Genomic DNA, 25,848 nt, shown 5'->3' with positions numbered 1-25,848 from the left:
AAAAAAAACCATTCACACACAGATACCAGTAAACAGACAACCTACAAAAAAGTTAGCACATGAATGAGAAAAACAAGCTCTGAAAAGATAAAGGCTAACTCAAGAAATTCCCACCTTCCCTCCTGGCAAACAGGCAGATTAAGATACAATTGACATATGACTGGGAAAAACAGTTTCAGACAAAGAAAATTAAGGAGGAGGGAGTATTTTTTTTACTTGCAAGAATGAGTCCAGCAGAAATGGCTGCCTGGAATTTGTGGGTTCATCCACCTTTGCTTCGTTAACTGACAATCTTTTCTCTGGAACAGTGCTCAGGGTCTGAAACAAAACTCAGTGTTCAGGTTAACTATAGGAAAGGGAGTAAACCTGGAGAGAACAAACTTGTGAGTTACAATGGAAAAGGATTTCAGAGGTATTACTTACTGGTGTACTAGAGGAGATGGAGGAGAGTGGTTTAGATAAATTTTCTCACACACAATTTTATAGGCTTAATTTAAGGCTCCTTCTGGAGCTACTTCAATTCAGAGCAAGGCTAAAGCAAACCCTGATTACACTAGAGATGTGTTTCCTGACAGGGCTCAGTCATTCACGTCATTCCCACTGTCACTCTGAAGGATTTCAGAAACTTAAATTTGATCTTTTATTTTGTCAAACTATTTCTTATAATCTTGCCAAGCATGGCCTATGAGAGATTCCCATCTGCATGTTCTGGGCTTTAAAAAAAAAAGTTAATTGTGCAGTCAGTCTTGTTTTAAGGACAGACTATCTTAACTGGGCAGACATGCATTGGAAGAGTAATTTTTTTTCTTTGTCAGAGAAAAACTCCAGTTTTAGAATTTCAGGAAAAACTGGTTTATAGGTCATTCTGAGACCTTGAGCTGTCACTGTTGCCTGGGGTCTTTGGTGTGTGTTCTTAAGGAAGGCAACGGGGGTGACAAAAGTCACTAACAAACCAGATTGAACTTCCTCCGACTCTGGCCCTTTTGGTCCTCTTCAGATGGATCAGCAAGTTCAATCATCCTTCCAACTAGAAGGTGTTTCTTCTGAATAGGGCCTTCCACAGGACATGGATAGGCCTTCTTAGAGTGTTCTTACTTTTTGTAACATATATTACTCATTGCCTGTCTGGTCTTTTTCCTTTTGGGGTTTTTCTTGGAGTCCCATAGTTTTACCTTAATTGGTTTTTCCAAAGATAGCATTATCTGGAGGAGTCTGTCATTCTTGGTTGTTGAATACCTCAGATGTGATGTCGACCATGCTGAGCTGAGTTTGTGCCAATGGCTCAGTCAGTCCATCTTTTGTAGTCTCCTCCTAATGTCAGGGATGCTCTGGGAAACAAAAGTCAGTTTAACCATTCAGACACTAGCTGAGTCTTCTGAGCCAAGGTCCGTGTACTTACAGAAAGCTTGGTGCAGGCTTTCAAAACTGGGAAGGATTTCCATTTGGTTGTTGCAGAATGGCTCCTGTCATTTTCAGGCTTGGAGCATCCATTCTTCTTCTCAGCCTTAAAGATTATACTTTTTGTACTGCCCCTGCCATAGGCTTCTTCCATTTGATTTCTATTTAGTCTTAGTGAAGCGATTGTTTTAGAATAACCCCCTTGAAGGCAAGGAGCTTGATTAAAAAGCTTGAATCTCTGCTTACTTCACAAAGAAAATAGTAATTGTTAAATCTGTTATTTTTATAATCATCTTAATAGGAAGAGTCTGAATTGTTTTTACTTTAAACTTATCAGTGGACTGATCTGAGGCAGAAAAAAAACAATGCCCTTCATAAGATCTTTGGGTCATCCATAAAGACTATAGAGTGAGCTGCCCTAGTCAAAAGGATATGAGGTAAAAAAAATGTATCTAAGCTGCTTTTCCTCAATTCTCCTGGCAAGTGACACTTACTTTCGTTTTCACTGGCATATCAAAAGCCACTGTCTTGATTTGGGAACTATCTGAAAATTTATACCTTCTTTAATTTTGCCCTCATTAAGCAAGTGCCTTCTACATTTTCATTTTTATGGTGTAGATATTAAAGGTCAATGTATACAGATCTTATTCAATTTCTTTGACCTCTAGTGAAATAATGTTACTTCCTGAATAATTTAATGATCTGTACAAAGGGTACTTTTTCTTTTCACCAAAAGCCAAATAAAATAAAAATGCTAAATTTTTACTGAAATAAAAAATATTCTTTTGGCTGAAGATAATATTAGCAAACAGACCAATCATCAGAATTCTTTGCTAACAGACTTTTAACCAGAATGGAAATTTTTGTACTTATTTTTGAGCAATTATCTAAAAATTAAATGAACAAAAGAAAAATATTAATACATTTGCAAGCCTTAGATATAATACAGGTACACAATCATCAGATACAACACCACTTTTACTTAGATACAGTACAAGTTTTACCCATCAAATACAACTTCTACTCATCAGATATAGCACAAGTTCTACTCATTAAATACAATGCAACTTCCACTCATACAATCAGATCTTACACAGACAGGCATCAAAGTGCTATAAAGATGAAGAATGGAGAGCTTCTGCTTCTGATCCTACAAAACACAGATCGGAGAGTTTCTGCTTTCATTCCTACAGGTTCCTGTCTAAAGTATGACAGAAATCAACATAGACACAACTGTACAACAGATACAGACCCTGATATATAACCAGAAAACAAACACCTTAGTGCAAGAGGCAGAGCTAGAGTTCTCAGTTTTACAGATTTGGAGTGGGACTCACATCAACCCACCCACCCAGATTGGAGTGGGCAGCTCATGCCAACCCATTCCCAGGTTGGAATAAGTGACTCACATCAACTCACTCCCAGGTAGCCAGTAATCAGGCACACATGTGCATTCCCTAGGGATAGCCAAAACAGACAGAATTTTTACTAAGCATGCAGTTACCAGAAAAAGTGCATGGATTCACAAAGGTGTTGAAGGATGCCAAGAGCTGATGTCTCAAAGGTCTCTTGAGACAATAGGTCTCAGTGGTGCCTTTGGACATTTGAGATACCTACTCTCTGAGATCCAGCTGTCTGCAAAATTCAGAATCCCTGGGCAAGTACAAACGAAAGTTTCACTTACCAAGTGAGTCGGACAGTCCCATCATGGTTGCCAAAATGTTACACAATGCAAGGGGTTCTTTCTGTAGTCAACTGTCAATAAGACAGATGGATTGCAATATCCATAAGCACTTTATTACAGATCTGGGAGGACAGCAAGTTCCTGTCAAAAACTGCCTTGGAGAGATTCTTGACAAAAGATTTTCCCCAGTGCAACTTATCTTTTGATTTCCAGACTGCTGGTGCCAACAGTGCTGATTGTAGATTGATCAGTTTCATCCTCTCCTCGTTTTGTATTTCCACCTATATTTGACAGTCTTTTTAAACCATGGATGAGGTCTTCTAAGCTTGGTCCCAATTTGTTCCTTATGATTTTTATGGTTGGGGCTTTATGCCTTAGTCTCTGATCCATCTTGAGTTGAATTTTGTGTGTGATGAGAGGTTTGGATCCTGCTTCACCTATCTGCAGGCAGCACTCCAGTTTTTCCAGCACCATTTGTTGAAGAGGTAGTCATTTCCCCATTTGATAAATTTTGTTTTCTTGTCAGATATCAGTTGACCATAGATAGATGGGTTAATTTCTGCCACTGTTATGAGCAGAACTGACATGGGGGTTAGAGGAAACTAAGAAAAGAGGATAAATAATGAACACTGCATTTAAATAGATGAGGGAAAGAACTGTCTAAAAGAAATCTATGATTAGATATTATTTGCATGACAACAGTCCAGAATAAGATGCATAGAAAAATGGACTGTGTGGCATGGGATAGATAGTGGGAAGGAGAAAATTGTGCAACAATGAAAGACTCTTTTTAAAGAGAAAAATGAACTGGCATGGATAGAGAGAGAAATGTGCAACAAATGAATGAATGAATGAATGGAAATCCAAGTTATCTGTAAGTTTTCATTAAAATATAATTTTAAAACTTAAAAAATAAATAAATAAAAGTTGTCTTAAAAATTTCCTTGGTTCTCAGTTTGTCTTATTGGTCTATGTACCTTTTTTTGGTACCAATACAAAGTTGCTTTGGTTATTAAAGCTGTAGAGTAGGTTTTGGGATCAGGGACTGCTATGCCTCGCACTTCATTCTTGTGTTTCAAAAGTACTTTGCTTATTTGAAGTCTCCTACCACTCCAAATAAACTGAGAACTCCCTTTTTGATCTCTTTGAAAAATGAATTTGGTATCTGTATTGGTATTGCATTGTAGATGCTTGGTAGAATTGTCATTTTCACTATATTGTGTCTTCCTATCCATAAACAGGGAACATTTCCAAATCTATTTAGTTTTTTTTTATTATTTCTCACAGAAGTGTTTTGTAGGTTTTTTGTAAAGGTCTTTTGTGTCTCTAGTTAGATTTCTTCCTAAGTATCTCAATTATCTCAATTTGTAGTTAGCTATTGTAAATAGTATTGCTTTCTTATTTTCCTTCTGTGTTTTAATTGTTATTGTAGAGGAATAACACAGACTTGTTTATATGGACCTTGTATCTTACTACTCTACTAAATTAGTCTACTAGCTCTAAACTTTTTTATTGTTGAGCTCTTGGGGTATTCTGTGTACATTAACATATTCTATTTTAACAAATTCTATCATATATCATATTATTGGCATATAGTGACAGTTTCACCATCTTTTTGTCAATCTGTACGGATGCTTATTTCCTTCTCTTGTTGTATTGCCCTAGCAAATACTTCCAAAACAATATTGAATAGGAGTGGTGACAGCAGGCATCCTTGTCTGATCCCTATTTACAAGGAGAATGCTTTAGTATTTCTCCATTGAGAACTATATTGGTGCTTGGTTTTGGATATATACTTTTCACAATGTTGAGGAAATTCCCATTTATTCCTATTTTTGCTGAATGTTTTGATCAGGAAAGGGTGTTGGATTTTGTCAAAGGCCTTTTCTGCATCAATTGCTAGGATTGTATAGTTCTTGTTATTTACTTTGTTAATATGGTGAATTACGTTTATTGATTTTCTTATGTTGAACTATCCTTGCATACCTGTTATGAATCTCATTTGGTCGTGACAGATTATTTTTTTGACTTTCTGTTGGATTTTATAGGCCAGGATTTTATTAAGATTTTCGCATCTATATTCATAAGAGATTTGGTCTGTAGTCTCCTTTTTTATAACATCTTTGTTTTGGTATTAAGGTCCTGCTATCTTCATAGAAAGAATCTGGAAATATTCCCTTTTCCCTATTTTTTTAAGTAATTTACTTAGAATTGGTGATGGATCATCTCTGAATGTTTGGTAGAATTTAGCAGTGAAGCCATCTGGTCCAGGACTCTTTTGGTGGGGAAATCTTTTTATAACATGCTCATTTTCTTCCTTCGTAATGCCAGGAAATAAAAAAAATAAAAAAAAAAACGTATTGTAATGGGAAAGTCTGCTGTTAGGGACCTCTCTAAAGTACTCAAGAGCAACGGTGTCTCTCTGGAGACTAAGGTCCACCTGGTACAGGCCGTGGTCTTTACAATCACTTGTTATGCATCAGAGAGTTGGACAATGACTAGGGAGGACAGAAGGAGAATTGATGCCTTTGAGCTGTGGTGCTGGAGAAGAGTATTGAATGTACCCTGGACTGCCAAGAAAACAAACAGATTCACCCTGGAGAGGGTTAAACCAGGCTACTCCTTGGAGGCAAGGATTCTGGGGCTTCGTCTGATACTTTGGACATGTTGTAAGGAGAGACAGATCCTTGGAGAGGGACATCATGCTTGGGAGGTTGGAGGGACAGCGCAGGAGGGGAAGCCCCTCTATGAGGTGGATTGATTCAGTGACTGGGGTAATCGGGAGGGGTGTGTCAGAGGTAATGCAATTGGCACAGGATAGAGCAGGGTTTAGGGCTGTTGTACATAGGGTCGTTATGAGTCGCAAATGACTCGACGGCACATAACAACAACAACAACAATGGATCTGTTCAAGTATTCTATATCTGTCCATGTCAATCTGGGCAGAGCATGAGTTTCAAGAATTTATTAATTTTCGCTAGATTTACAAGTATGTCAGAGTAGAGATTTTCATAATATTCCAATGTTATATATTTAATTTCTCCTTCCATCTTCTTTTGATGTTACCTGGATCATTCAAGATTTGCCCTTAGCATCTTTAAGTGTTTCAACTCCATGCCTGAATTTGTTCTTTAGTTCCTTCTTTGAGAAATGCCATATAAGTCATTTCCTTTTGAATTTCTGACTCCAACTCTTTGTACATTTCTTTATAATACTTTCTTTTTCTTCACGAGCTGCCCTTTAAAATACTCTTTTCAACTTTTAACTTCCTAATATTCTTCCCTTTGTTTAGCTTCTTGGTGTTCTAGTACAATATTCAGAAAACCTTTGGTGTCATACCCAGCTCTTCTGGTCTTTGTTCATTAGAGTTCAATGCCTCAAACCTGTGTTTTGAAATGTTTTTTTTGTTTGTCTTTTTTTAAAAAAATTCAAGTAGTATGCATTAAGGGTTATAATTTGGTTCTTGTGCGTTTGTTTTCATTTTCTTTAGATTCATTTTGAACGTGCACATGAGTAGTTAGTCTGTTCCATAGTCAGGACTTGGTCGGGTTTTCACAGCTGATATTAAGCTTCTCTAATGATTCTTTCCGCAGATGTAAATAGTCTGATTCTTGTGTAGTCCATCAAGTTAAGTACGTGTGTACTTTTGATAAGATGCTAAAAAATGAGTCAGAACTCCTTTGATGCCATTAGTGAGTGAGTTTGTAGCAGATTTGCTCAGTAAAATATGTGATTTGATTTTTTTACTACTTTTTCCATGGGTTTTGATTTTTAATTCAAATAAAATGAAATCCTTAGAAGCGTTGATGTTTTCTGTTTTTTATGTCTCTTATTGGCCTCATTGTGAGGATTTTTAATATCTTTATGCTAAGGTATAATTTTTCCATATAATATGACAATTATCTCCATCAACTTTTCTTTATTTTCTCTAGGAAAACCCACTACATTATGTGAGACTATGGGAAAAGCTGAAATTTGGCTAATCAGAACTTATTGGGATTTTGAATTTCCTCGTCCTTATTTACCTAACTTTGAGTTTGTTGGAGGCTTGCACTGTAAACCTGCCAAACCTTTACCTAAGGTATGTTTAACACCTTATAATATGGTGCTCACTCTTGGTTATACTTTAAAGATTACAATCTGAAAAAGAAAGACATGGTGCTGAAAATTTGTTTTGTTACTAAATTTATTTTCATTACTCGGATTCTTACAGTGATATTAGAAATCTTGAGCCTCATTTCAAAACTTAAATTAGAATAATGCTGTATTTAGCATAGCATTTTTAAAAAGTTTCCAGAGCTTCTATATTGTGTATGTAGGATTAGAAATAATGGATATTCTATGAAATTAAAAATTAATATGGAGGTTTCTATAGTTAATCTGGCAAATATTATAGAGATCTAAACAAGGATATTTATCACAATAAGGAAGAGCCATAGGTGTCCTGCATAGTTCACTATGAGGAATAGTGAGATCAGTTTGAGGAGTAAGGTGCATCTTGATTCAGGCCATAGTCTTTCTAATCACTTGCTATGAATCTGAGAGCTGGACTGTGAAGAAGGATAACAGAAGAAGAATTGATGCCTTTGAACTGAGGTGCTGGAGAAGAACACTGAACACCCCATGGATGTCCAAAAAAACAAACACGTCTTGGAGCTGGTGCAGCTGAAGTGCTCATTGAATACAAGAATGATGAGGCTTTGCCTCATATATTTTGGGCATGTCACAGGAAAGGGACATAACACTGGAAAGGGTGGAGGGTCAGTGAAGGAAAGGAAGACCTTTCACCAGTTGGATCGACATAGTGACTGCTGTAATGAGCTCTCTGTGTCGGGAAGTGTCAGGACCGCACAGGATACAACAGGGATCAGATCTTTTGTTCATAGGAACGCTATGACTAGTACTCAACTCAATGGCATCTAACAACAACAACAACTAACAGTGACATAGTTTACAGGAAGTTGTGCTGCTAATCTAAAGAAGAGTACTTCTCTAGCAATCCAAAGCCACTAGTGGTTATATGGGAGCAAACATAGGCAATCTCTCCCATACATTTTACAGCCTCAGGAAACTTGTTGGAAGGTCAAGTATGAGATGGTTCTGACTCAATGATGATAAGCTTAAACTTATAAGAATATTGGAGTAAATTTTGTAGGCTTTTTTGAAAACAAAGAAGTAAGTTTAGAGTAAATATATAATCAAAATGGACTCCTGAATTAACATTGTGGGATTTTATTTTAGTTTGGTTTTGAATAATAGTGATTGTAACTGAATAATAAATACTTCGTGAAAACTTGTTTGAGAAGCTTGTGGTTATTTTCATTTTGGATTTATTAACTATTGTGTCACTTAGATTATCAAGTGTAAGTTTCTAGATATTATAGTAGTAAAAATCTCAATCTAGGCAAGAATCAATGAAAATCAATCAAGACTCATCAGCAAAAGATAGTAATTATGGAAATGAGAGAATAAAACATTGGATTAGTTCTTTTATAACGTCATGACAGATTTACTTTGAAATTTTTTTTAAATCTTATGCTTATTCCAAAACCAAGACATTTTAAAGAGAGTTACATGGTAAGTCTACTAATAGAAATTCATATCAGTATGTATTTCAAAGAAAATAAACAGTACATGAAAAATTATCAAACAATGTTTATATCAGGTGCAAATAAAATTTTACTGAAGAAAATCCAAAAACAGTTGGGGCAGTTCATTAACAGAGTGCTGGCATAATTCAAGCTAAATTCATAAGATGTTGAACAAGAACATGATTGTTGATATTATATGGAGCTCAGCTGAAAGCAGAGATTACAAAAAAAGTTCACGTATGTTTCACTGACTTCACAAAAGCCTTTCACTATATAGATCACAACAAATTATGAATATCATTGTGAAAAATTGTAATTCCAGAAGACTTTATTATACTGATGTGGAAGCCTATATAAACCAAGAAATAGGTGGTCAAACAAAAGAGGAGATATTGTGTGGTTTAAAATAAAAAACAATTTGTTAGTGTTGTTTTCTTTCACTACATTTGTTCATTGAGTATGTATGCTCATTTGTTCAGTGTGTATGCTAAGGAAACTGAAGCATATTAAAAATACTTCATAAATAGTGGAGGGTGATTTATTAGCAAATTGTGATATGCCTATAAAGAAACTTGCTCACTGTAAGCAAAGAGGACTTGAGGGATTTATTGGTGGCAATCAGACTGCAGCTGTCAATAGGAATTTTAGACAGATTACACATCATTTTAAGAACTAAGTTGTGCCTGCCCCAAGCTATTGTCTTTTCTATTGCCTTAACTATGTGCAAAAACTGACAATGAATAACAAAGACACAAAACAATGATTCATTCGAATTACATAATTGAAAGACAATAGTCAAGATAGCAAGAGCTAGCACAAAAAATCTACTTGAAAGAAGTGGGAATGGGGAGCAGAAATACAATATGTAGACAACAAACCCTATAGATTTGAGAAAATGAGGATCAACCTTGGAAGAATCAAAGAAAGGACGCTATGTTTATTGTAATTAGGAATTCAGAAAAGGACATATATAACTATTCAAATGAGGAGGGGTAAAAGGTAATAAATGGAAGGGGGAAAATATTAGGGCAGCGGAAATTTAGTGGACAAGTGAAGTAGGTTAGAGAATTGACAAGTTGCAGACAAGTTTTGGTGAGGAGTCATAAAAAAGAAGTTGTAACTAGTTTTATAAAACAGAATATACATGAGTGATTGTATGAAAATTTCTTTTAAAAGGGTGGGCCACCAGAATATTCCTTGGAATGAAGATAGACTTCATCTTACATACTTTGGACACATTTTCCAAGGGACTAGTTCATTAAGTAGAGCACAGTACTTATTAAAGTCAGGAGCCAGTGAAAAAGAGAAAGTCCTTCAGGGATGATACAGTGACTAATGATTTGAAGTATATCAATAATTGTGAAGATGGCATAGGACCAGACAATGTGTCTTTCAGTTACAAATTTGAACCAAGTCATGGAACCTGACAATAACAACATATACAACTTTCCCTCAGGTTAATCAGGAAAGATACAAGAGAAATAACAATTCTGAAGATCTGTCTCAGGGAAGACATCTAATTTTGGTAGTCATTTCTTGATTGTAAATTCTCATACTAATGTTTTCAAGAACCTGGTTGAAAACTCATTCTTGGGCTTCCTCTCAAAGAATTTTATAATAAATTTTTAAATCAACTGGATTGTTTGATATATTTATTAATGCACATTTCTTCCTAAAAAGATTGCTGTATATATCTGAAGTCAGAACCAGCCTAGGAATGTCTTTAACACTAATTCTTCAAATTTGAAAGTGTAAGTAAAAGGTTTTCCCACGTAGTACTTTAGTTTTGTAATACAGAATTTTTTTTTTCAACTGCAGGAAATGGAAGAATTTGTCCAGAGCTCAGGTGAACATGGTGTTGTGGTTTTTTCTCTTGGGTCAATGGTCAAAAATCTCACTGAAGAAAAGGCTAACCTTATAGCCTCTGCCCTTGCCCAGATCCCACAGAAGGTCAGTATTACTTCTTTCTGCTGAGAAACTACTTCACCAAATAGAAGCATGTAAATGTACTATATAATGTTCTTTCTAGAAGAAAGTATACAGTATACAAGTGGTGTAAGTGACCAGGGCTTTAAGGTCATCAAACATTAAAATGATGTACATAGGCACATTTGATCATATGACTACTCAGCTCTGGTATTTATATGTTATATACATATCTACTTTATTTATACTCATGTATTTGTAATGGATTAGGGCTTAAAATACCATACTTAAAATATTGAAAATATTAATAATTCACTACTGTTTACACCAAACAGTTTTGTCTTAAGTCTGCAAGCCATGAAAAGAAAGAACTCAGATGTCAAAAAATCAGGGCAGAATAATGCTCAAAAGCACAATACATCTCTAGACTAACATAAGCAAACCTGTAGCTTACTAGTTTACTTGTAGAGCTGCTAACCAAAATGATGGTTCAAATTTACAAACAGTTCCACATGAAAAAGATGGGCAGTCTTCCTCTATAAGGATTTGTATTTGATGGAGAGTCACTCTAAGCCATCATCTTTTCATCAGAAATGGGATGGAAATACCTGGGGACCCTACTCAAATGTACTTGTGTTAGAAGTTGAAGCATCTTGCACTCATTCAGTGCAAATCTGATTACATTGCCTCCAAGACAAGTAAGTTTGTTCTTTTGACAGTCTATGAAATATCAAGTACTCTTCTTTAATATTATAACTTAAAGGCATCCTAACGCAAGGCATGAATGTCAATATTCAAGGCATTAGTGAGATGAGGTGAACTGGCTTTGGTACCTTTGAATCGGACAATCACATATTAGTATACTAAGCCAGAAACGGAAAACAGAGTAAGAATGGCTTTGCATTCATAGTTAAAAAGACAATTTGAATCCTATCTTGAAGTATAAAGTTGTGAGTGATAAAATATTATGCATACACATACAAGGAAGACCTCAATACTATTATTAATTCAAATATACACTCCTATAGCTAAAGTCAAAGAGAAAGAAATTGAAGATTTTTATCAAATTTTGCAGTCTAAAATTAACCAAACATGCAAAATGTGTTAATAATAATTGGTCATTGAAATAAAATAGTTGGAAACAGTAAAGAAGGAAGAGTGGTCAGAGAGCACAGACTTGGTGCTGGAAATGAGGTCAGAAGTAGAATGATCAAATTTTATACATTCAATGATTTAGTCATCTCTAATATATTTTTTAGATCCATAAAAGGAAATTTTACACTTGGACCTCATCAGATGGACTGCCTAGGCATCAAATTAACTATATATGTGGAAGAAATTACTGGAAAAGTTCACTATCAAACCTCACCAGGTGCTTACTGTGAGACATACCATTAATTGTTAATGTGCAAGTTCTAATTTAAGCTGAATAAAATTGAAACAAGCACACATGAGCAAAAATATGATCTTGAGTCTATCCTATTAGAATTTAAAAATAATCTTTAAAATATATTTAAAGCATTTAACACTAATGATTGAAGGCTGGATGGGTTTGTGAGTGGAGATTGAAAAGAATATATGATTATGAATTATATGTATGAGAACAATTGGAAACAAGGCATGCATTGTGGAGTGGACTGGGGAGAGGGAGGGAAGAGAGGAAGGAAATTTGAAATTATGAATAAAAATTTTAAAAATAAAAAAAATCATTAAGAGGGCAAAAGAAAGAAAAATAAAGACAAAAGAGAAAGAAAAGACCGCAATAGATGTCAGAAGAGACCCTGAAAATTGTCTTAGAGTGTCAAGAAGATGAAACTAAGAAAAGAGATGCTTAAAGAGCTGAACAGAAAACATCAAAGGACAGCTCAGGAATACAAAGCAAAAGACTACAACAGAATGTGCAGAGACCTAGAATTTGAGAACAAAAAAGGGAAGAATTCACTCAGCATTTCTTAAGGTGATTGCACTAAAAAATAAATCCAAGCTTCAAGTTGCAATAGTTAGGGATGCTATAGGCAAAATCTTCAGTGATCCAGGAAACATCAAAAAAAGTTGGAGGGGAAACACAAAATCACTACCAAAAAGAATTGGCTGACACTGAAATATTTGAAAAAATACCATATGATATAAAGAGTCAATGATAATGAAGGAAGAAATTCAAGATGCACAGAAGGCTTTTAATAATATAAAGCCCAGGAATTGATGAGATACCAACTGCTTCAAATGACAGATGCAGTCTTGGATGTGCTCACCAGTTTATGCTAGGAAATTTGAAGGAGAGCTGACTTGTCAAATGACTGGAAGAAATCAATGTTTTGTTCCCATTCCCACAAAAAGTGATCCAACTGAATGTAGAAATTATAAAGTAATAACATTAATTTCACATGTAAGCAAAATATTGCTGAAGATCATTCAAAAACAGCTATAACAGTATATAGAGAACTGCCAAATGTAATGTTCATGCTGGATCTAGAAGATCCTGTGGCACCAGAGGTATCATCGTTGATTTCAGATGGATCCTGGCTGAAAGCAATGAATACCAGACGAAAGTCTGTTTGTGTTTTATTGACTATATGCAAAAGTATTTGACTGTGTGGATCACAATAATCTGTGGTTAAAATTGAGAAGAATGAGAATCCCAAAACACTTGATTGTGCTCATGCAAAACCTATACCTAGATCTTGGGGCTATTGTGCAAACAAACAAAAGAACACTGAATTATTTAAATTTAGAAAATGTGTACATTCAGGTTGTATCCTTTATCCATACCTATTTAACCTATATGCTGAGCAAATTATTTGAGAAACTAGAATCTATGAAGAAAATGTGACATCAAGATTGGAGGAAGACTCATCAATAACTTTGTTATGCAGATTATACAATCTTGCTGAAAGTGAAAATGTTTTACTGCTGAAAGTTAAATACAACAGTCTTCAATATGTGTTGGATCTCAACATTTAAAAAAATATATTGCCATGGACCAATAGGCAACATTATGATAGACAAGGAAAGGATTGAGACTGTCAAAAACTTTATCTTGCTTGGATCCACAATCAATAATACACTTGGTACCAGCAGTAAAGTCTATAGTCAGGGACCTCTCCAAATTATTAAAAAGCAATGATGTCAATTTGAAGACTAAGATGTATGTGATACAGGACATGATCTTTTCAGTCATTTGCTATGCATCTGAGAGATGGACAATGACTAAGGATGACAAAAGATTGGATGCCTTTGAACTGTGATGTTAGAGTGCTGAATATCCCATGGACTGCCAAAAGAACAGATAAGTTTCAGAGAAGTTACAGCTAGAGTGGTCCTTGGTGGCAAAAATGATGAAGCTTCATCTCACATACTTTGGTCATGTTGCTAGGAGAGGTTACTCCCTGGGAAAGTGGAGGGGCAGTGAAAAAGAGAAAAATCCTCAACCAGGTGGGTTGATGTGGTGACTGCAACAATGGGCTAAGGGTGTCAGAGATTGAGAGAATGGTACAGGATAGAACAGTGTTCAGACCAGTTGTTCATGGGTAGCTAACGAGTCACGCTCACCTCAGTGGTACCTAACAAAACAACAACAATATTTTTATTCTGTCAACATTACTACATTTCTAGCTTTCAGATGCACAAGGACCAACTGAACTGAAAATACCAAGCACTGAACCAGGCACCGCTTAGTCCTTAAACTGATACCTTTGCTATTTAGCACAAATCCTTTACTGCAGATTTTCCCAGTGTAATAAATCTTTTGATTTCCTGATTGGTATTAGCATGAGTGTAGATTGTGAATCCAAGAAACATGAAATCTTTTACAGCTTTGATTTTTTTTTCAGGTATCATGATGTCTATTGATATAATGATAAAGTTATTCCAGTATTATTTTATTTTCTTATAGTAAATTTAGAAAGAAATCTAGAAGTTTTTAAATATATAATTGAAAAATAGCATTGCTTGTTGTTGTTAAGTGCCTTCGAATCTCCTGCAACTCATAGCAACCCTATGTACAACAGCTCTGAAGTCTGCCTTATTCTGAGCCAGTCTCACTGACTCTGACACACTCACCCTTATGACTCCAGTTATCAATCCATCTCATTGGGAGTCTTCCCCTCTTGTGCTGCCCTTCCAACCTTCCAAGCATGACGTCCTTATCTAAGAACTTGTCCCTCCTGTCTGCAAGCCCTTGTTTGTGAGATAGAGCTTCAAAATCCTACCCTCCAAGGAAAAAGTTGGTTTCACCCTCTCCAAGACAGACTTATTTATTTTCTTGGTGGTCCATAGTATGTTTAAGACTCTCTTTTAAAAAGATGGATATAAATGATTTTACTTTATTTCAAATGTCTCCTAAAATAGTACTCCTCAACTTTAACGTAGTCACTCACTCACACCAGCTTTGCTATTAAGGAGAGAAAGATAGACTCAAAATCAAAGGGTGGAAATAGCATACCAAGCAAATAGCATCCACAAAAAAGCAGGAGTGGCAATAAAATGGACTTCAGAATGAAAGCCACCATAAAAGATAAGGAAGGGCAATTCATACCAATTAAAGGCAAAATAGATTATAAACACATAACCTTGGTCAGCATTTATGCACAAATGATAACCTACAAAATACATAAAACAATGGTTAATATAATTGAAAAAAGAAATAGAACTAAAAAAGTGGTAGGAGACTTCAACACACAGTGTCAACAAAGGATAGGTAAACTCAAAAGCAATTTAACAAAAATGCAGAAGAGCTAAACTATATAATCAGTCAACTTGACCTTGTGGATGTATTCAGGATACTACACTTAAATAAACCCAATTCACTTTCTTCTCAAGTGCATATGGTACATTCTCTTGGATCTATTGCATATTAATACACAAAGCAAAATTCAACAAATTAAAAAAACATTGAAATAATACAAAGTATCTTCTCAGATCTCAATGCCATAAAACTAGAAATTACTCACAGGAATGTAAAGCTTACAAAACCACCCATGTGCAAACTGAATAACTCGCTATGTGATTGAGTTTTTAAAGAAAGTTTAGAGAATGCTACAGGGCCTCCGCAAGAAAAGATTGATAACACAATTACAAAATGGGTAAAAGACATAGAATTTTCACGGAAGAAGATACTTGGATGACCAACAGACACATGAAGAAATGCTCCCAAATCACTGGCAATAAGAGACATGCAAATCAAAACCACTATGAGATACCATCTCTCTCCAATAGAGTGGTAATATTTAACAGGGCAACAAATAATAAATGTTGGAGAGGATGTAGAGAGATAGGAATTCTTATACACTGTTGGTGGGATTGTAAAATGGTACAACTACTCTGGAAGGCAGTTTGGCGTTTCCTCAGAAAGTAGATCATAGACATTCCATAATATACCCTGAGGAAATGAGAACTGAGGCTCAAACAGAGACTTGTATGCCAATGTTCATAGTAACATTATTCACCATTGCAAGAACATGGAAACAGCCCAAATATCCAACCACAATCAAATGAATTGAGAAAATATGGAATATTCACATGATCGAATATTATGCAGAATCCAAGAACAAAGATTTTGTAAATCACTACCTAACTTGGGAGCTACTGGAGATTATTATGCTAAGTGAACTAATTCAGTCCCATAAGGATAAATACTGTTTAAAACTATCATTGGAAAATGTGTATGAGGATTCAAAGGTAATGGGGTGGGAGCACAGGTTAGTGAGGATGAGCAGGAGTGGGGAGGGGGTGATTAATCATAGGGTCATACACTTTGATGGGTGGAATGGTGGGTAAAGGAAATGAGAACAATCTGGTGTGAAAAACGATATATATGAACCTTGAAAGTAAATCAGTACAAAAGAAAAAAAAATCTAGTTTTTAAAAAAAGATGGAATTATCTCTTAGATGACTTTCCAGTGGGTTTCTGAGGTAGTAAAGTGCATAGGAGGAGATTGTCCAACTTGTCCTGCAGAGTAACTGGTTGTTGTTGTTGTTATGTGCTGTCGAGTAGCCTTCGACTCATAGTGACCCTATGTACAACAGCCCTAAACCCTGCGCTATCCTGTGCCAATCTCACTGCCTCTGACAAATCCATCCCGATTACCCCAGTCACTGAATCAATCCACCTCATAGAGGGTCTTCCCCTCCTGCGCTGTCCCTCCACTCTGCCCAGCATGATGTCCCTCTCCAAAGACCTGTCTCTCCTTACAACATGTCCAAAGTATGTCAGGCAAAGCCCCAGAATCCTTGCCTCCAAGGAGCAGCTTGCTTTAACCCTCTCTAGGATGAATCTATTTGTTTTCTTGGCAGTCCATGGTACATTCAGTACTCTTCTCCAGCACCACAGCTCAAAGGCATCAATTCTCCTTCTGTTCTCCCTAGTCATTGTCCAACTCTCTGATGCATAACAAGTGATTTCAAAAACCATGGTCTGTATCAGGCGCACCTTAGTCTCCAGAGAGACACTGCTGCTCTTGAGTACTTTAGAGAGGTCCCTAACCGCAGACTTTCCCATCGCAATACGTTTTTTTTTATTTCCTGGCTACTGGTGCCAAGAGTGTTGACTGTGGAGCCAAGCAAACTGAAGCTGTGAACAATCTCAATCCCTTCACCATCCATCCTGATGCTACCGATTGGTCCAGTAGTGAGAATTTTTGTCTTCTGGACATTGAGCCTCATTCCATATTGAAGGCTGCAGTCCTTGACCCTCTGCAGTAAGTGCATGAGGTCCTCCTCAGTTTCAGCGAGCAGGGTTGTGTCATCTGCATAACGCAGATTGTTGATAGATTGTCCACCAATCCTAACGCCACGCTTCTCCTCATAGAGCCCAGCCTCTCGGATAATCTGCTCTGCATACAGGTTGAAAAGGTATGGAGACAGGACTGTGAACTAATAAAGAAGCTCAACCTTTGGGTTGGCAACATAATTCCTTATCGATTAGGCCTTCAGAGCTCCTTCACATAATAAGACTGAGCAAATAGTTTGCAGAAGGCCTTAAAATGCCATAATTCTGACTTTACACTTGTGAAATAAGTGTTATTGTTAATATATTTATTTTTTGCATAGGTTTTATGGAGATACAAAGGAGTAAAGCCAGCCACATTAGGAGCAAATACTCGACTGTATGATTGGATACCCCAGAATGACCTTCTTGGTAAGACTGGAAAGGAAAAACAAACAACAAACTGAAACTGTACAATTGAGTAAGGAATAATTTGGATAACTATTTAATAGCAAATTCAGCAGATCCTTCCAGGTTTAAAAGGAATAGTTAAATATATGGGCACTCATTTTGTAGATTTATGTTCCCTATGGTTCCCATCAGAATAATACAATTCAGTGTTTAAACTGTCTCCCAGATTTAATGCAGTTCAAATATCACCTCCTCAGTAAAGATTTCTCATACAATACAGAAACAATTAATTCCTCATTTCTCTAGGACTTGCCTTTTGGGCTAGCAATAGCTATGAACAGTGTTCCCTTGAAATATGCAAAGGACTGGTTTTAGGAATCCTGCAGATACCAAAATCTGTGGATGCTTATGTCACAAATACAAAATAATATGTTTTCATATAACCTATGCACATTCTCGCTATTATTTTAATAATCTCTAGATTACTTACAGCACTTAAAACAATACAAATTCTACCTAAATAGCACTTTATTCCCTGTAGGCTTTTAAGGGATTGCTTTGGTCATTAAAGATTACTTTTTACAAGTTTGTCTCCTCTGTGGGTATTAGAGAAGCAAGTTTTCCATCCACGATTGGTTGAATTCATGGATAAAAATACATGGATATGCAACCTCTGACTTCTTCAGTGAGTTATCGTAGAGATAACAATGGTCTGAGTGCCATGTAATGCCACAAGAGAAAACAGTCACAACAAACAAAATCAACAGAATAAAACTGAGTCTTGTTAGGTGGGGCATACTCCCATGCTGTTTTAAACCTACTTCTACCAATGCTAACACCAGGTGACTCCTAGGACTCTTGATGTTTTATATTGGATAATTTATTAAATTACAAGGTCACACTGTAGTCACAGACCATAATCATTTTTATGAGTTTTATTGGGGAAATGAACAGTCTACAATTCAGGTTACAAACAGGATATTATGATTCAGTCAAGATTGTTATTGTTAATGTGCCGTCAAGTCACCTGTAACTCATAGTGACCCTATGTACAACAGTTCTGAACCCTGCCTTTTCCTGAACTTATCTCATAGTCACTGACAGACCTAATCCCATTTCTCCAGTAACTGAGTCAATCCATCTCATCCTGGGTCTTCCTCTCCTGTACTGTCCCTCCACCCTTCTACAAAACCTGGTTCTACCTGGCCATGTGCCCAAAGTATGTGAGATGGAGCTTCAAATAACTTCGCTACAGGGAGCAGCTTGGTCTTACCCTCTCTAGGACTGACCTATTTGTTCTTCTGGCAGTTCATATTATGCTCGACACTCTTCTCAAGCAGCACAACTCAAAGGTATTAATTCTTCTATCCTACTTAATCATTGTCCAGTTCTCTGATGCATAGGAAGTAATTACAAAGACTATGGCTTGGATCAGGCACACTTTAGTCACCAGACTTACATCATTTCTCTTCAGTACTCTAGAGTGGTCCCTGATAGCAGACTTTCCCAATACAATTTTAATTTCCTGAATGCTGGCACCAAGAGTATTGATTGTGGAACCAAGTAAGCTGAAGTTGTTAAAAGTCACAAACTTTTCTCCATCTATCATGAAGCTGTGAATTGGCTCAGCGATGAGAATCTTTGTTTTCTTGATGTTGGGTTTCAATCCAGAGCCATATTGAAGACCATAGTCCTTGATCTTCTGTAGTATATGTCTCAGGTCCTCCTCACTTTCAGCAAGCAAGATTGTGTCATCTGCATAATGCAGGTTGTTGATGAGTCTTTCTCCAATCCTGATACCACATTCCTCCTCATAAAGTCTCATGAATGATCTGTTCTGTATAACTTGAAAAGGTATGGAGATAGGATGCTTCCTGTATATGCACTTTTCCTGATTCTGAACCAGGTAATGTTTCTTTACTCTGTTCTGACTGCTGCTTCCTGGTCCAAGCAAGTATAGGTTTTGCATGAGCACAATCAAGTGTTCTGGGATCCCATCCTTTTCAAGGTTAGCCAGAATTTGTTGTGATCCACATAGTCAAATGGCTTTGCATGGTTAATGAAACACAGATAGGCATTCCTCCTGTACTATGTGCTTTTAGCCAAGATCCATCTAACATTGCCTATGCTGTCCCTAGTGCCATGGCCTATTCTAAACCCAGCCTGCACATCAGGCAGTTCTCTGCTGATGTACTGATCCAGTTGTTTTTGGGTAATCTTCAACAGGATCTTTCTTGGATATGATATTAGTGATCTTCAATATCACTCTTACTAGTATCAGTCAAGATAGGGATCAGTCAAGATAGCTTCTCAGTTATATTTACAGGATCTTAGACTCATGGCTTTTAGGTCACTATTACAAAAGTCTCTGAAAACATACTAGTTATGGCAACTCCTCCACTCCAAGTCTTCCAGCATAAAGACTTATGACTCTAGCTTTGATTCTATGTGGTCACTAGTCAGCTCTGTCTCATGTTGGTGGTTTCATCTAGATACTTATCTAAGTTGCTCAGGAATCTCTGACCCTGACAGAAGCACTCTGCCACTCTATACATCCTTCTTGTTGGTAGCAAGATTTCTATCACTGGTTCTCAACATACTTGATATAAGCCTGCAGAATGGCAATGCTAACTACTTCATCATTGGTAATCTATATAGTCTATTTGCTTGTTCTCACCCAGTCATGTGGCAAAAGTCAAATGCAATGGAGTAAGAAAGCTATTTTGAACAACAAATCCATTGTTACTATTTTTGTGGTTGTTAAGTGGCTTTGAGTTAATGGCAATGCATACAGTCCTATGAACAACATATTTGAGCTTTGCCCTATCCTACTCCATCATCACCATCTCTGTTATGGTGTGCCCAATGTGACAGTTAGTGAGTCAATCCATTTTGTTGAGAGTCTTTCTCTTTTTCTCTGACCCTCCACCTTTCCCAACGTGATGTAAATATCTTTTTTTTCTAAGAACTGGCCCATCCTGACAACATGCCCAAACTATCTAACTTTCACCATACTTGCCTTCAAGGAGCACCTAGGTTGCACTTCCCTGAAGAATGACTAATTTGTTCTTTTAGCAGCACATAGGATATTTGTTATTCTTTTTGAACCCATAACACAAAACATTGACTCTGTCATTCTTACTCATTATCTAACTTTCAGATTCATAGAAAGCAATTGAAAAGATCATGACTTGGATCAGGCCAACATTTGTCTTTAAAAACTGTCATCCTTGCTTGGTTGTTGTTGTTAAGTGGTGTAGAATTTTGTACAAATATTAGTAACCCTGTGAACAATGGATCTGAACTCTGTTCTATCCTGTGCCATCCTCATCATCTCTGACATCCTCAAACCCATCACCATCACTGCCATCACTGTGCTAATCTATCTCGTTGAAAGTTTTCCTTTCTTTCAGTGACACTCCACCTTTCCAAGCTTGCGCCCCTCTTAACAGAATATCCAAAGTGAAATGAAAGTCCTACACTTTATCTCCAAGAATCAATCCTGGTGCACTTTCTCCAAGACATAATTATTCTTTTTGCAGTCCATGGAATATTCAGTACTCTTCTCCAACACCACAACTCAAAGACATTGATTCTTCTTCAGTCATCCTTATACACTGTTCAGCTCTCAGATGCATAGCATCAGACCATAACCTGAATCAGACACACATTGATTCTCAGTTCTTTGGAAATGACCCTGACAGCAGACTTTCCATTTGTAGCACATCTTCTGATTTCTTTAGTGCTGGTGTCAAAGGTGTTGATTGTGGATCCCAGGAAGATGAAAATTTTTGTCTTCTTTATCTGGTGGCCTAGTGTTAAGAAACTGCACTGCATTCTTGAAGTTATGTGATTCGAATTCACCAGCTGTTCCACAGGAGAAGGTTGGGCAGTCTCCTCCCATGTGATTTGTTATTCTTGCTGGAAAGTCAGCTATGGGTCAGTTCTGACTTGATGGTACACAACAACAACAACAACAACGTTGAGATGTAATCCATATTAAAGGCTGTAGTCTTTGATTTTCTGCAACAAGAATTTCAGGTCCTCTTCTCTTTCAATAAGCAAGGTTGTTATCTCCATAATACAAATTGTTGATGAGACTTCCTCCTATTTTGATACCACATTCCTCTTCATAAAAATCCAGTTTCTCAGGGAGCTCTGGTGGCCTAGTGGCAAGAAGCTGACTGTAATCTCAGTGGCAGGTGGTTCAAATCCACCAAATGCTCTGCAGGAGAAAGAGGAACAATCCCCTCCTGTATCGCCAGTCAGATCCGATTTGATGGTACAGACACACACAAACAAATAATAAAATCCAGTTTCTCACATTATTTTCTCAACATACAGATTAAATAGGTATGGGTAAAAATATAACCCTGAGACACTCCTTTCTCGACTTGAAACCATGTAACATTCCATTGTGGTTCAGGAAGCAGCTTCTTGGCTTTCATATAGGTTTTATATAAGACTAACTGAATTTTCTGGGATTCCCATTCTTCTCAGCATTAACTATATTTTATTAAGGGTTTTACACACACTGAAATGCCTTCGCATAGTCAGTAAAATACAGTCAATCTTCTGGTAGTCTCTGCTTTGTGCTAAGAACCATCTGACATCAGTAATGGTTTCCCTATAAAAGAAGCCTCTTCTAAACCCAGTTTGAACTTCTGTCACTTCTCTGTCAATACACTGATCTATCCATCTTTGAATGATCTTCAGCAATATTTTGCTTGCGTGTGATATCAATGATATTGTTCAATAATCTTGACATTTTATCAGATAATTTTTCTTGGGAACAAGAGAAAATATGCACCTTTGTTTTTTAGCACTTTGGAAATGTGTTTGATAGAATGCACATCTTTTGATTTCTTGATTGTTGTTAACATGGTTGTTGATTCTGCATCCCAGTAAAACGAAATAATTGAAAATTTCAAATTTTTCTCCATATACTATAGGGTTTCCTGTTTGGTGCAGTGGTGAAGATTTTTATTTTCTTGACATTAAGATGTAATCTATATTGAAGGTTGTTGTTGTTGTTTATGTCATCTATGTAAGAAGGTTATTGTTGAGTCTTCCTTCAATGTTGATATCATATTCTTCTTCATATAATTCAGTTTCCTGATTTCTTTTCCACCATACAGATTGAATAATTATGGAGAAAGGGCACAACTCTTATGTACACATCTCCTGACTTTAGACCATATAGTATTCCCTTTTTATGTTTGGACAACTGTCTCTTGTTCTGTGTATAAGTTTTAATGACATATAAATAATAAAGCACAATTAAACATGTTTCTGATATTCTGTTTTCCCTCAAGATCATGTACCATCACCACCTCATTTAAAAGATTCTGAAACAGGTTTGAACTGATAAATATCAAGCCTATTATTTTCTTTTTCATTCTCTAACCTTAGTTTTTTGCACATTTCTTTATAATACTTTGTTTTGTCTTCTAAGTTTGCCTTTTCAAATCTTATGTTCATCTGTCTTTTCTCAACATTTCCTCTCTTGTTTTGGCCTAAGTTCTAGTGTGAGTTTCAGAGTCACTTGTGATTTACAATTTGTGTTTTTTCCGCTCTTCTCCTGTCTTTATAAAGACCTTTTTGTTTCATCAAGGATGGGTGGTATCCTTGATATCATCCCACAACTAGTCTTGTCTCTGGACATTAGTGTCCAATGAATGAAATCTGTTCTTGAGATGATTTCTAAATTCAAGTGGAATTGACTTACAGTAGTATTTTTTTTTCTTGTGGATGTGTTTTCATTTCCTTCGGTATCAGTTTGAACTTGCACAAGAGTATTGAAATAAACCCAATACACCAGTTCAATAATTACTGGACTCTCTGAATTTGTGTTAATGTGTTGTAATGACAATCTTACTTCTACACAACCTCCAAACTCTCTCTCTCAACCTCCAAACTAGGTCACCCCAAAACAAAAGCCTTCATTACTCACGGTGGAACAAATGGGCTCTATGAAGCTATTTATCATGGGGTTCCTATGGTGGGATTGCCTATGTTTGCGGATCAGCCTGATAACATTGCCCACATGACGGCTAAAGGAGCAGCTGTGGATCTGAATATGAACACAATGACAAGTGCAGATTTGTTCAATGCTTTGAAAACAGTCATTAATGATCCTTAGTAAGTACTCTACCTTCCTTAATGTCTGTAGTTACTAAATTATCCATCATACTAAATATTTTTCTATGTTTAATGTCTTTGTAATTGGTTTATTTTAAAATAACTACTATGGCACAATACATATAATAGTCACTTTGTTATTTTATTTCCTGAATAATTTATCTTATCAAAATTTTTAATACTTTCATGTTTAAATCATCTCTTTTCTCTGTTTATGCATTTGTCCCCAGTTATAAAGAGAATGCAATGAGGTTATCAAGAATTCATCATGATCAGCCTGTAAAGCCCCTGGATCGAGCTGTCTTCTGGATAGAGTTTGTCATGCGCCACAAAGGAGCCAAGCATCTTCGCCCAGCTGCCCATGACCTTACCTGGTTCCAGTACCATTCTTTGGATGTCATTGGGTTCCTACTGGCCTGTGTAGCAACTGCTATATTATTAGTCACTAAATGTTGTTTATTTTCTTGGCAAAAGTTTGGGAGAACAGGAAAAAAGAAAAAGAGAGATTAGAGTTGTCCAAGTTGAAAAATGTTTAGACTGGGTGATTTTGTTTTCTTTTTGCACAGGAAGCTTAATAAAAAAGAAAAGAAAACAAAAGCAAGGGGGAAAAAGTCACTTTCACTCTGTCCTCACCTCACTACATTTGGCTACCTATTAAGCCTAAAATAAAATATCATTTTTCTTTCCCAGGATCTTCCTTTCACCTCAATTTCTTCACATCATCTTGTTGTTATGTGCCCTTGAGTTGACCACAATTCACAGCAACCCTATTAACAGCAGAACTGAACCCTACCTTATCCTGTGCCATTCTCCTTCTATTCATAATACCAATGTTTTAATTTTTAAGCTTAAGTGGTATAGTAGACAGCAATATGTTGACTTCTGGGGTGCACGTAGAATGTGAACTGAATTTTATGGATGTATGGAACTCAGAAGAGTAAAATTTCTAAATCCTCATAAAATGTACAAATCAGAAAACACAGTAAAAGTTTTATTATAAAAATAGATTTCCTAAACAATAATAGTTGGTTTTCTGTTTGCCTAGCATTACTGGTATTAACTGTGACAAAGAATAACATGTGGAGAAATGAAAATATACATTTAGAGCACATCCAAGTAGCTCAGGTGATTTAGTGTGCTATATGATACACTGTCAACTGAAAGGTCACCAGTTCAAATCCAATAGCTGTTCCATGGAAGAAAGAAGAGTAGTCTGCTCCTGTGTAAAGACTTATAGTCCCAGAAACCCAATGTAGGATTGCTATGAGTTGGCATAAACTCAAAAGCGGAGGGTACACTTATGTCATCATCTCCTACCTTTCTATCTTTAGCAAACAAAAACTCTTCTGAGCCCCACTATGTTCCTTAGAAGGAACACTTCTAAGCCAAGGTATCAAATAAAAAAGGCGAATCACTTTTCTTTTTTCCCAGAAATAGAGTGTAAGCAATATGTCAAAGATAAAGAGATGATTTTAATAGAAATAAGTATAAAAACATAGGAAAATTATTTTATTACCACTATAAAAATATTTAGCAGTATAATAGATAACCTTAAAGTGAATTATTACTTCTTTATGTATAGCAATAACTAAAATTAATCATATTTATTCTCTACACATAATAAAAGGTATAATTATAATCAATGTCATAATTTACTCTGGGAAAATATTTACTCTAAATGGAATATCAGAAATGATTTTCTAGTCTCAATGTTCTGCAAATATTATTCAGAAATTATCCACTATAAAAAATGTAAGATATTAGGAAACTTGCTTGCAAAGAATATGATAAATTAAATATTTATTGTTGTAGAACTCCACAATATGCAGTTTCAATAGTCAAACCTTCAAGAGCTTCACATTAAAATAAAAAATTTAAATTTCTATCATACTTGTAAGCTTAATAATATTGAGATATAATCCTAAAGTTTCAATTATTAAAAGATATATGACATCTATTTTTCCCTCAAAAATGTTAAATTCTTTAATTTTTAA

At 36.1% G+C, this 25,848-nt stretch overlaps 1 protein-coding gene across 4 annotated transcripts in view; it reads left to right on the top strand.

Moving 5' to 3' along the window:
- UGT2A2 (UDP glucuronosyltransferase 2 family, polypeptide A2) overlaps positions 1–24,383 on the top strand; it is a 133,189-nt gene extending 108,806 nt beyond the window's left edge. For 2 of the 4 annotated variants that reach the window (XM_006896818.1, XM_006896819.1), the window contains 5 exons: positions 7,015–7,163; positions 10,492–10,623; positions 17,647–17,734; positions 23,635–23,854; positions 24,085–24,364. In XM_006896818.1, coding sequence (XP_006896880.1) covers positions 7,015–7,163; positions 10,492–10,623; positions 17,647–17,734; positions 23,635–23,854; positions 24,085–24,364 — 869 coding nt within the window. Of the gene's footprint in view, positions 1–7,014; positions 7,164–10,491; positions 10,624–17,646; positions 17,735–23,634; positions 23,855–24,084 lie in introns of all 4 variants that reach the window. The other 2 variants (XM_006896817.1, XM_006896816.1) reach the window with 2 other exon arrangements.
- Positions 24,384–25,848: the final 1,465 nt, after the last annotated feature.

The sequence above is a fragment of the Elephantulus edwardii genome, unplaced genomic scaffold (assembly GCF_000299155.1).
Source record: "Elephantulus edwardii isolate Elephantulus edwardi_28Jun2011 unplaced genomic scaffold, EleEdw1.0 scaffold00192, whole genome shotgun sequence".
Lineage (NCBI taxonomy): Eukaryota > Metazoa > Chordata > Mammalia > Macroscelidea > Macroscelididae > Elephantulus > Elephantulus edwardii.
Note: the sequence above shows the minus strand (reverse complement) of the source record. Positions and strands in the feature narration are given on the sequence as shown.